This window comes from Uloborus diversus, chromosome 10, assembly GCF_026930045.1.
Source record: "Uloborus diversus isolate 005 chromosome 10, Udiv.v.3.1, whole genome shotgun sequence".
Classification (NCBI taxonomy): Eukaryota; Metazoa; Arthropoda; class Arachnida; order Araneae; family Uloboridae; genus Uloborus; species Uloborus diversus.
This window is the reverse complement of record NC_072740.1, coordinates 65,949,038-65,962,599: the sequence shown is the minus strand read 5'-3', so window position 1 is coordinate 65,962,599 and position 13,562 is coordinate 65,949,038. Positions and strand designations below refer to the sequence as shown.

General features: G+C 32.4%; 1 protein-coding gene across 1 annotated transcript in view; it reads right to left on the bottom strand.

Annotated features, from left to right (window-relative positions):
* The window catches only part of LOC129231202 (ATP-dependent 6-phosphofructokinase-like), a 58,728-nt gene that overhangs the window by 9,370 nt on the left and 35,796 nt on the right, over nucleotides 1–13,562 (bottom strand). Inside the window, exons 12-17 of the mRNA XM_054865449.1 lie at nucleotides 10,851–10,997; nucleotides 10,464–10,534; nucleotides 7,054–7,141; nucleotides 6,802–6,954; nucleotides 5,845–6,071; nucleotides 5,586–5,697 (exon numbers count right to left, since the gene is read on the bottom strand). Of these exons, the coding sequence (XP_054721424.1) occupies nucleotides 5,586–5,697; nucleotides 5,845–6,071; nucleotides 6,802–6,954; nucleotides 7,054–7,141; nucleotides 10,464–10,534; nucleotides 10,851–10,997 (798 nt within the window). The remainder of the gene's footprint in view (nucleotides 1–5,585; nucleotides 5,698–5,844; nucleotides 6,072–6,801; nucleotides 6,955–7,053; nucleotides 7,142–10,463; nucleotides 10,535–10,850; nucleotides 10,998–13,562) is intronic.

Sequence of the window (13,562 nt, the reverse complement as noted above, 5' to 3'; positions counted from 1 at the left end):
CGAAATGGAGAATCTGCTTTTTTGTAGCAAATTGCCTCGTTAGGTTAAGATTACAAAAAATCTTATCACAATAGATGCCTGAAATTTTGCTTAAAGTATGTTTAGCTGCTTAATATCTTCTAGTACTTTTGTGAATTTGAATTCATTAGATTTTGTGTAGTCATGAAAAAGCATGATTGGGAAATTTTTTCATGGATTCTAGGTTGTCATAAGTTGTGAACAAAATTAGTTCGAAGGTCAATTCTAGTGTCAATATATTATCTGTCCTTATTTAATGGTTTACAGATGCAGAGTGTATATATCGAATTTCTAAAAGATATTTTCATTCAAAGTGGCTATAAAATTGTTCTCATGAAAAATAGCATATTTTCAATGCAATGTAGCCCAAGTTCCTCACCTCATATCTTCTTTTTGTTAGTACTATTGGAAAGAACATATTTTTTCCTATCAAAATAGGATTTTTTCCCATGGTTTTCTTTCAGACAAGGATAAAAAAAATGAGTTTGAAACAGTCTGTCACAACAAATTGCATGTTTAGATAAAGATGGCAGAAAATTTTGTTTCACATATTAATGAAACTTACTTTTGGCTTTCAAACTTTCAAGCTTTCAGTGTGATAAAATTTTCTGCAACCTTAGCCTAAACATTCTCTTAATACAATTTTCAACTATTATCTAAATATAATTTAAAACTTTTCTCTTAATACAATTTGTCTTACAAAGCTGATCCGCCATTTTGGAGCACTTTTTTGGCTGATCCTAGATGGTCAGCATATAGATCTCTGAAGCTGAAAATTTGCATAGTTAAGTTTCAAAAGCATCCCTACACCTCTTAGAAATTTCATCCAATTTGGAGATAGTTGAGCAGGGATGATTTGAAAAATCAGCAACTTGTGCAATTTTCATCATTGCCCAAATCAAATATGGAATTGTTGCTGAAGAATCTGGTTCCATTCGGTTGCAGACCACTCCTGTCAATTGGGACAACTCCAAACAAAGGCGACAGTCTGAATACCTTAGTATTGTTTTTGTTTTCAACAGCATACCTCACTCACAGTCGCAGGGGTGCCCACAGGGGGGGGGGGGGGAATATGATGCAAGTTGCGCCATCAAAATGTTTGGGGGGGGGGATTTCTTTTCCAGAAGTTTTGATTTTTTTTAGAACATGAAAATTTTGATTTTTGGAAGGAAAAAATATTTAAACTTATTCAACAAGAAATAGTTGCATAAGTATACTTTTTTCACATAAACTTTCCAAAATTTAATACTCGTATCTCTTTTCAATAAAGGGAACATCAGAGACGGGATGAAGTTGGTGCCCGTTTCAAAGCCTGATCAGACGATTTGCTTTCTATTTAATTTATTACAAATCTTCCGGAAGTCGCACAGTTCTGTATGATAAATACGTTTGACAGTGATGAGAGAGATCAAAAATGACTAAAATAAAAAGTTTTCCCCTCTCCTTAATTTATTGTTTGTAACAATTCTGACCACTATGCACTGGTTTTTCATTGATTCATTTGCACCTTGACAATCGTTATGAACTAGTTTTGCAGTTTGCGAATAACATATATTTAATCCCTCTAATAGACGATTACTATAGTTTTTTTCATAAACTAGCTGAAGTTTATGTAGAATTTTTCATTTTACTTTACTATCATCTTCTCTACCATTTTTAAACTGATTGGTTCAATTTATCATTAGATGATTTTTATTAAAACTTTCAGTGATGTTGGTTTTTGCTGATGGAAGCATAGAAGGTATCTGATATGCATAGAAGGATATATCATTAAAATTCTCAAGTTCTGATTTTCCATGTGTGCTGAATAGCTGAATTCATTTTTAAGGATTTCCGAAGAATATCTTTCACAGGGTATCTGCGTGCTATCCATCCTTTTTGACTATGTAACTTCCATTTTGGAAAACTTTCAGGAGAGCGCCCCTCACTGTAACGCCCGAATAACACCATCTTTATCATCAAGAGTCATCTAAAACTGCATTTCTAGAACTGCAATTTATAAAAATTTATAAGAGAGAGCCCCTGATTCCCCCCCTCTCCTTAACACAATCAAAGACAATCCTATAATTGCATTTTCGGAGTATCAATTTTGAAAAACTGCGGTTGAAGGGCGCCGAAACTCACCTTCCACCATACCAACATTATCAAGATCTATTAAAGCTACGTTTTTACATAAAGCTACAAGTTCGAAAATTTAAGTGGAGCGCCCCTCTCCCTTCCCGCACTCTCGTCGACATTATTAAAGATCGTCTTAAATTTCATTTTCAGGGCTTCAATTTCGAGAGAATTCCGGGAGAGCTTTTGAAAACTCTTTTTTTAATGTCACAAAGGTCGGCTAAAATTGTAATTTTAGAGGATCAGTTTCAGAAAACTGTCTGTCTCCTAACCATAGGTAGCCTAAAATAGGACTTTTAAGACTTTTATCGCGAAAATTTTCCGGGGGCGAGCTCCCGAATCTCTTTCTTCCCTAACATTACCATAGATAGTCAAAAACTGCGTTTTTAGAACTAGTTTTGAAAACTTATCGGAGGAGAGCCCTCGAACCTGCCCCTCTCCCTAACACAATGGTAGATTATCTACAATTGCGTGTTTGAAGTTTCAATATTGAAAAATTACCGGAAAGAGGCCATCGAACCTTTTATTCCCCAAACATCACCAGAGATCGTCTAAAACTGGTTTTAAAACTACAATTTCGAAAATTTTCCAGAAGAGACACTCCCGGACCTCCTAGCTAAGTGACTATTATATTTCCGTTTCAAGGTTCATATTGCATATATCTAGTAATGACTCCAGCCCTAAACGAAGTTGAATCACTCTCCCTGTAATTATTCATATGTTTGAAAAATAAAAAAGTGCTGCAAAACTCGGGGATCTCCAAAACTTGTTTACTCAAGGTCCACGTTGTAAATTTTGAAAAGGCGAGGCAGAATAATCCAACAATATTTAAGTTCAAATTCAATGTTAGCGCTACCCCCCCTCCCGTGAATTCGACTGGGAATTAAACACTTTAAAAACTTATGTTTAACTCGATTCGAAAGCGAGAAAATTTTTGGAGAGGAATTTGCCATTGAACTCGGGGGAGGGGGGGGGGGGGATGGGCACCCCAGCACAGTCGGAGTGATGTTACAGGGTGGTATTGCATGCAATACATAGTCAAATGCATGCAATACATAGTCAAACTCAATACACCACAACATCATGATAGCATAGCAATATGTTCATCACTTGCTTCAATCACATGTAATGGCACTCATGACAGGGCTTCCAGGAGTCCTTTTTTAGCAGGACAATGCATGGCAACACACAGAAATGGTTTTCCAGAACTTCCTCTACCACTTTATCACGTCCTCTGGCCTGCTTAATCATCTGATTTGCCACATATTGAGCATATCTGGGATCACTTGGGATTGTAAGTTAAGCAGTCTACGAGTTTCATCAAATCACTGATACCTTTACAATAACTGTGGAATTATATGAAATAGGACATCATACAAGACTCAATTCTCCTCTGTATGGCCTTGTGCATTCAAGTTAGAGGTAGCACAAAAGGATACAAAACCCTCTATTTCGTTTTGATTTTCCCCGTTATTAATAATTGTTTTGCATTCATTTTGTCATCACCTTCTTATATCAGTAAAATCCTTAATTATGTAAAATTTTGTTTCGTTCTGATAACTTTCTATGCAAGTACAGTGGAATCCGCTTAATTGGGCCAGCCGTTTATTCAGATCAAATCTTAAAGAACCAAAACATAACCATTACACAAACCTAATATTATTTGCTTATTGGGACAAAAATCTATTAAATCTGACGAAGGAACATGGAAAAAAAAAATAGAAATCACCCAGTTGAAGCTAGTTTCAAATGGGTCAATCAACTTGAAAGTTAGTGCAAAAAAATTAATTATGGTTCCTATAACTTTAAATTAATGCCAGCAATATTTACAGGAAAAAATGCTTAACGAAACTACCAATGCAGAACAGCTCTGTTCCAGCAGAGGTAAAAAAAAAAAAAAAAAAAAAAAAAAAAAAAAAAAAAAACAGTAAAATTTCAAATTTATTCAATTCAGGTTGACTGAATAAATTTGAAATTTCACTGATTTTTTTTGACCTCTGCTGGTTCAGGTAGCACAGAATATGATTTGTATTTTTAAAAAAATGTGTTAAGTTGTAAAATATGTAATTTACCTCTTACTGAAGTTTAATAGCTATTTGTAACTGTTTAGAGTTTTTTTTCACTCTCCCATTTTTAGTTACTTCTGATTATTGAATTGAATCGATATTGCCTTAAAGGAATGTAAATGAAACCGTATTGGTCTGAACACGTTGTTGAAGGAATGTAAAAAGTTTCTTTGAAAAATCTCTTAAACAGCAATATTTCTCCTTTGTATGCTTACCGTGCATAGGGCATCACAATAATCATAATAGCATTTAAATGTTTTATTCTAGCATGTTCAGTCCCGTTACACGGGTCCACTTCATAACCCGGCCAGCTGATTATTAAGACAAAATTATCCCATCCAAATTTGGTCTGATCAACCAGAATTGACTGCATGTACATATGCGGGGAGTTCCCTCCCCTAATATATTGGCCCATAGCCTGATCGGCAAAGGTGTTTGACTCATGACTGGAAGGATTTAGGTTCAATGCCTGCTGCTCTAATATCTTTCATGTTCAATAATTGTGAAAGGGACAAGTTAAATATGTCATGCACACAAAGTCCTGCAAGTACCCATTCCTCTGGCAGCACTGAAGCAGGGGTTGTTTGGCTCTTGAGCTGGTTTAATAAATAGAGCTGCCTTCAGGCCCCATTCAACAAGTTAAACCCCATGCAGTGGTTGGTACAGGAGGACCCTGAAGGGAAATGTAAGGTCCCCAAAGATATTTGTTTTTTTCTATTCAAGTAGTGCAAAGGTAATGGTAATTGGTTTCAAACCACGTTTTATATTTCGTGAGTTCCCCTACACATTTTAAACATTTTTAATAAACTAGAGCACTGCAATATATACATAATTACATACATACATAATTAGCACAGTAATTTCTGGAAGCAACCTCACAATGTTCACGCTTGAAAGTTAAATTTTCGGAAATCTTGCCCTTCTGCAAATGCAGCACTTACAATCAAATTTTTTTACAGCCCATCTTTTGACTAGACGCTAAATAAATAGATTCTGATACTTTCGGAGAGAATCATACTCTTATCTAACTGTTATTCAAAAGCTTTAATTAAAGTAAAAGGCTGACTGTTTCACAAATGCGGGAAATACCAAATTTCCTATTTGCTAGTTTTTTGTAAAGTTGATTGCGGGTAAATTGGAGCTTGTTTTTAAGAAAAGTGTAATGAGAATATAAAATATAAAAAAACCTATATCACCTAATATTTTTTTAAAAATGATTACAGTTGTGATCATTTAAAAAAGTAAAAGGAATGACGCAAGCAAAATTAATTTGGCCCATTACAATCATACTTGTGGTACCCTATGCATAATTTAATGGAAAAAAAAATGTTATGAGAGATACTGTTTCTTTATTACAATAAAACAAAAAGGTTATAAAATATGTACCTGCTGCATATGCCCTAGGACATTCATTCTTGTTGAAAATATTTCTTTGCCTTCTTCGGAATATAAACGATAGATAAAATCTGTAGAATAATTTTCATTAGCTTTTTCATTTCTACAGAAACAGAAAACAAATATTAGTCAAAAGAAAAAAAAAGGAATTCGTAAAACATCTATGGAAACCAATATGGCAAACATATAAATGTTTCAAATAATATTAAAGCACACACAAATGAGAGTAAAAAGAAAAAGTCATAATTACCTTAGCACTAGTCCACGTTGAACACCTTCTGCCATTTTTGACTGCATATGGAACACGTCACCCATCAAATCTTTCGAAGAAAATGGTTCTTCAAATATATAAGCTGCATCAGCACCCCCAGCCAAACCAGCAAGTGTAGCTAGGTATCCACAATAGCCACCCATTGTTTCAACAACAAATACACGCCGCTTTGTACCTTGGGCAGATTGTCGGATACGATCACAGATCTAAAAAGTTTTGAAGAACATTATAAAAGGAAATTACTTAATGATATGATTAAACATGGATTATTTTATTTTACACTTTTTTGTGTTAACATAAAAAGAATAACTTTGTCAAAGCCAAAATGAATAATTAAAACACATTACATTCATACAAACCACAATATTTTAAATAGAGAAAAGAATGAATTTGAAAGCCCTAGTCATCCCTTTATTCCCCTTTCTCTTAATTACACTATATAATACAATATTAGCTACTAAGACAGTCATGAAGTAAATTTAGTTTCTATATTATTTTACATTGAGTATGTTTATTGAGAGATTTTTCCATGTTTTAACTGGCTAATTATTTTTCCCTTTCAAACTTTTACAGTTTCTGCAAATTTAATGTATTTTGCAGCATCAATTTAATTTTTGCTTTTTCACAACCATGCTTTCAAATTTTTTTTCAGGAACAGTATCCTTCCGGTTTAAACTTTTTCAAATACATTTATGTCTGAAATAACATATAATACATATACATTTAATAATGAACACAATTAAACTTTAGCTTTGTTTGGTCTCTTCTTTGCATAATTTTGTTTTCCACAAACAGACAGATATATAAGCTTAGGGAAATAAGTTAAATCCATTTTAGTTTTAGAATACTGTCCTTTCAATGAAAGTTGAACATCAGACATAAAGTTGCAACTGCTCAGACTGAACTACTATGACATATCTAGAAAATTAAAAATACCTCAGTTATTTCATTAATTGCAGTGTCAGCTCCTAAGGAAAAATCAGTGCCTGGAACATTATTGCTAATTGTTGCTGGAATCACACACATTGGAATTCTTAATTCTGGAAACTGCTTCCTTGCATCTGCTAACTGTAGCACAGAATGAAATGCCTGCAAGAACATAAAAGCAAAACTTAGCTCAAAATATATTACTTTGCTTCCTAGTCCTAGCTAAATATCTGAGTAAATGCATAGGGAAATTTAATTTACCTCAAATCCACCAATAACCAAAAGTGCTTGTATATGGAATTTCTTCAGTTGTTCAACAACTTGATCCATGTACTGCTCAGGCAAAGTACTAAAATTCAAAAAGAAACAGAATATTTATATATTTTAAAGTATTGAGGCACTAATACTGCATAAAATATAATTCCAACTTAATGCAAATTAAAAACAAAGAAAGAGACATGAGCTCGATAAGCACACACATTAGCAGGGAAGTAAGAAATATGCTATGTCTACAGAAAGACAAAAAAAAAAAAAATTCTTAACCATTTTTTAGTAATTTATTATTCAATAGTAGAAGAATGTCAGTTGAAGAATTTATACAGTCAAAAACTATGAATTTGCATGTAGAAAAATTTATTGCTAATTTCTTTTAGTGACAGTCAGGCCCATACCAAGCCTGATCTGCGCTGTCATGCAAATGTCTTTTGAGCGCCTTTATGCAGTAACGTTCAAGCAAAATATAGTTAACACCAGTGGCGTAGCTAGACCCGACTTTCGGGGGGGGGGGGGGGGGTTACTTCTTTTATATATATATATATATATATATATATATATAAATAATATATATAATATATATATATATATATATATATAAATAATATATATAATATATATATTATATATATATATATATATATATTATATATATATATATATATATATATATATATATATATATATATTATATAATCGCTTGGAATTTTTTCCTTTTCTTTTTTTTTTACTTTCTCTTCTCTCTTCTTTTTCTCTTTTTTTTTTGAGACTAACGTTTCGGGGGGGGGGGGGGGTTATCCCCAAAACCCCCCCCTTAGCTACGCCCCTGGTTAACACCTAGGATGAGGTTTCTAAAGTACTTTTGGCATATAACTTATCGAAAGAAAAACAATCTGTATTTTTTAAATTTTGGAACACAGTGTACGTTTTTAATCCATATCTCAAAGTTATTTCAAGTAAGGGCGGATGTAAGGGAGGGCATTTGAAATTGACTTTTGGAATCTGACTTTTTCTCTTGGAAACCTTGCATTGAGCTGCTGTTAAAAAAGAGCTAGCCAGTTTCAGTTAATCAAAGCATTTTATCCCAATGATTAAAAAAAAAAAAAAATCTTGGAATTTGATTGAAATAATTATTGTTTATTTTAGACTTACAAGTGTACTTCAAAAAAAAAAAAAAAAAAAAAAAGGAAACGGCTATTACGCAGCTTAAATTTTTAATATTTGAAATACTGTCCAGAAAGCTAGATGTCTATTTCTGGACTGTGTATTGATCTATATTAAGTTTGTTTCTAAAGAAAATGTTTCAAAATTTAGAAAATTGTGAAAACCCTACTTTACCGAGATAGTGGGTTTTTTCATGTATGCCTGCCTGAAAAAAAAGGGGCAGTTTTTTTCAGGCTGGACGAATCCTGCCTTTAATATGCTCATATGTTTTTGAAAAAAAAAAAAAATACTTAAAATATCAAAGTTAACAATTTTAATTTCCGGTAAAATCAAAAATTCTAAAATATGGAAGCGTTTTAAAAGGCATTCAGTTTAAAGATCCAAAACAAATACAGTCTCTCCAAAGACTTTCTTTTTTTGTTTTTTGAAATTAATACACAAATAGTTAAAGAAATTAATGGGGGGGGGGAAGTGAGTAATTATGGTCAACTTGTTACTTTTCAGAACTAAAAAGTTAACCAAAATTATTGTCTACAATATATAAATATTATGCAGAACTAAATAATATGCAAATGAGCTTACCATATTTTTTATGTATGATAACACAAAGCAGTGAAATTATAACGAATTAAAAATCACAAGACTATGATTGCACAAAATATAATAACAAGATATTCAACGTAAGAACCAAAATGGGGATTAGCAAATTTCTTGCACTTTGTATGCTCAACCTGGTGTACTACATTCGAAATAGCATTCATGGCTCCGCATTAAGAAAATGCTAATGTATGTATAAAATCAAGTCACTTGTTTTCTGTGTGAAGAGCGCTTTTGAACAGCATGTTTAGACACAACAACTCAATATTTTTTTCTTTTTAGTTTCTCAGCGAGACGGATTAATTGTTTCAATGAGCAGTATAATTTCACCGCTGCCATTAAATGTAATGAAGATTTCCATTTTACTTTTTTGGTTACAGATTTTTTTTCTCCTTCATTTGGAGCATATTTGATCGGCAGAGCTCGGCACCTTTTTGGCTCTAGCACCATCGTGCTTCGCACGACCTTGCACATAGGGACGGCGCGACCATGGTGACGGTAAATTGTCATAATTTGTTTGTATAGCAGTCCATGATATCCTAAGTTCAATGGTCAGGCAGAAAATGGAATGAAGATAGCTAAAAGTATAATTAAAAAACGCTAAGAGTCTATATTTGGGATATATACTAGAGTGGGTCAATTATAACTTTTTTTTTTAAATCGAAAATGTCTGTGGCGGAAAATGTGTATTGGTATCAAATGTTCGTAAAAAAAATTAGTTTTGAAATCAAAATATATTTAGGTTATTTTTATGTTCAATTTTATTTCATCAATTGAAGCAAAAATAGTAGCACAATAAGACAATTTGTTCATATAAAAAAAAAGATATTGTATGATACTTAAGACCTCCTCTGATCACCAGAGAAATTCATATTATTTGCTCAATTTTGATATTTTAACCCTTTAAAGCAGAACATTTACGTATTTTTTAAAAATAAATTCATTTTACATATTTTTTTCTATAATAACACTACAGAATGGTTCTTCGGTATCAATCTTACATTTTCTGCACCAATATACAGACAATGCACTCTATTTACAATCATAAGCCAGGAGAGATAATTCTTGGTGATTTAGCGAACAATGTTTTAGGAAATATTCAGAACTTATAGCCTCAGATAGTCACAACATATTTTTAGTCAGTTAGGGAAGAGAGAAAGTAAGATGTTGCAGTTAATCACTTATGTGTGATTAACTGTGACTTCATACTGATGTAACTGCTCTATGTATAGCCCCTCTTGCACCATAAGCAAAGATAAGTAATACAACTATTAATAAACAGTTTTTACTAAGGCACAAAATATGGCATAATTTGTAAGAGTGGAATGCTCTTTATCAAAACACCTCGACTAGAGAGGTTATGTAATTCATAAAGTACATTGGTTTGAATATGCTAAGGAAGTAAAGTTGCTATATGGTTGCGATTAGATTCCATTTAACTTAACATATTGTTTATTGTATAACTTTTTACATTTAAAGAGATAGTCTTGATAAATTTTTATAATTATTATTTTGAATAACTTTCTTCAGCTTGTGTTTCTATCTTTTCAGTCTTTTTTAAATTGTCAAAGCATTTTTCATTATTATTTGATTCTCCTCTTTGAATAGACACATAGCATTTAAAACAAATAAAATACCGCTTTGTTCCTAAAAAGGCACCACCTTGTCCTACCCAGCCAGTCACATCACTCCATTGCATTGCTTGTATCTGAAAGTAAAGCATGATAGTAAGTTCAACCTTATTGACAAAACAAAATAGAGAGAGAGAGATGGAAAAAGAGATGGGAGAAAGCAATAAATGTCAATTTACATTAGTTATAATAGAATCAAATCTCAGTGAGGCAGCATAAACATGCAAAAAATGTGTTCTTCGTATAAAAGTTTGCTTAAAAGATCAATTTGTTAGAAGCCATTTAGAAAAGTATAATTTAAAAGAACAAATCAAGTTATTAAAATTAGGCATTTTCAATATTATGAGTTTTGACTGTTTTGAACTTTTACAGAAATGTAAATTTTTTACTTACGTTTCCCTGAACAAGTCCCTCAATTCCATCATGAATACCATAAACTGTATCGCCACGAAATAAGCAGTTTCTTACAAATGAACGAACAGCTGCATTCATTCCACAACATGGAGCCCCAATATGGATAACTGCTAACGTATAGCCACCCTGTGGTAAGAAAACAAAACAAAAATGTACATCTCTTCTATTTGAAAGTTTCACGACTTGGAAAAAAAATCTTGTGAAAAAAAGTTTTAACGTACCTTCTGTCATTCAAACAATGGATTGCACAAAAAATAACAAAATTGTATTTTAATAAGAAAGCTTTAAAAAAACAAAGTAAAATGAATACACACAAACAATTCACTATGCACACAAATTTTAGTACGTAGTTGTTCAATTTTAATAATGCTTACATACATTAATGTTTGATTATTTGCTCTGCACCGCTAGCTACCCAGCATCAAATTCAAAATACAGGGTTCTAGTATTTATCAGTTTGGCTTTGGTTTTTTTGGTGATGGAAAAAAAACAACAACAAAATTCACATTTTATAAGGAAATCCTCTACTATTATGTTGAAAATATTATTTAGTAGCACATATCCAAGTGTTACTTTCCTTTTACTTTTCTTTCTTGCTTTTTTTTGACAACATGCATAAGAGCATTTAGAATCAAGAAGAAAGGCTGTAACTTTTTCCTAACTCTCTTAAACTTCCAGCTCCTCTGCAAATATAAAAGTAAACAGGAGATAGACTTGTCACATAATTCTAGTCAATGATGGTGCTAGACAAATCTCAAGAGCCAAAGGATACAAAACAGAAATCTGACAAGTGAGGATGAAAGTGAAATATGGGAGAAAGGGAAGAATACTTACTTTTTCATTTGGTAGAAAAGCAAGTTTTTCAAAAGCAATTAAACAGCTCACATTTTAAAAATATTCAAGTAATCAGTGAAAATACTGATTTGAATGCTGAAAGGCAACCTACTTAAGAAATTAGGCAGCAGAGCAAGAACATAAAAACTCTTGATGCTAGAGACATGAATGGCCACAATATATGACTAACATTTCAGAAATAAGTTTTATTGGACATGTAAATCAATAGTGATGCACTTAAAACAATGAAATTTTAATAAATGACTTTCTTCAACAAAAAAGCATTTGACAAATAACTTTTAAAAGACAAATCTTTGAAACTTCAATCAGAAAGTGATTACTTTCACAGACCATTAAACAAATTCAAGAGGAATAAACAATTATGAATTTTGAGAATTTCGAGTGCAAAAGCTTCAGAGGATCTCAGAATTGCAGAAATATATGCTGATGAATTCATCAGCACAAGTTTTGAACATGCTGCTTTTCAAGAAAGGGTCTAAATGTAAGGCAAGCATTTATATATGTGTGAATATGACTTCAGTGGTTCGAATTTTTTTTCGAATATTATGAACTAACCATCTGTTGGCTAGTTTGCAGTATGGTTTAAGGAAAGGTAAATCATGGGCTACTAATTTACAGCATTTTGATGACAAGGATATCATGTGTAGATGTAATTTATATTGATTTTCAAAAAGTTGCTCTTCTAAGCCAATTTGCTGGTATAAGAAAAGGAGGTAAAACTTAAATTTGGGTTAGAAATTGGTTGACTGAAAGAAAACAAAGAGTAGTTGTGAGAGCAAATCCTTCTAAAATGGAGTAAATTCATCAGGGCTATTATTTACAAGGATCACTAATGAAGCAAAAAAAGTGTGTGGTTAGGGTGTTTTAAAAACAAAATCAAGAAAATTCTATTCTAAGGAGGTTCTATTGGTCTAGGTCCAGAAGACCTGCTTTGGAGCTTTGGTGCCCGTATCTGAAGGAAGATATTTCTTTGCAGAACCGGTTCAAAGCAAGGATATTTGGCTAGGGGACTTATAGATATAGATTACAATATCAGACAAAAAAGGACATAGCAATGCCTCATTCATTCCTCATGATCATTTAACCTCAAGCAAAAGAGAGGATATGATTAAATTGTTCAAATTTATTACAATGAAGGGGCTAAACATTTGCATGGAAAGCAGATCAAAGGACCATTGTTTTAAGTTATTCAAATCTTAGGCTAGTCTGGAAATGAGGAAAAATTACTACTTCAGCAAGTTTCTAGGCACTTGGTACAGCTAGCCTGATGAAGCTTTAAAGAACAATAGGGTAGATAGCTTTAAAAGGGCTATTGATCTATATAGGGGAACTGATTAATTGACTAAGGCCAGCCCAGCTGGACCCAGAGCTTGTGGCTAGTTGTTAATTTTATATTTATACTTGTATTTATAAATGAAAAATGAGATTTTGAGAATTAATTCCAGATCAACTTTCAGCCCTTATCCAAAGTCTGAGCAAACACCTGTTTTTCCAGAAATTTACAAATGGAAGACAGATTGATCTAAAACTTTGCTTACTAGATATAGAATTTTAAGGTTTTAATTGCAAACATTAAAATTCAACTACCTGCAAGAAATCACTCAAACTGTGTGCATCAGAATGCAATAATTAAACTCTGCTTTACGCTTAGATAAATAGGTTCCTTGTAGTCCTTTACAAATACATGCAGTTTTTTGCTATTAGTGCTATATAGTGGTTTTTCAATTTAATTTTCAAAAGTATTTGTTACTTCAGCTATAAAATTATTTATCTTCACACAAAAGTAAAATAATTTTTGTTATTAGTTGGGCATACATGCCAACATCGCTTTTCAAA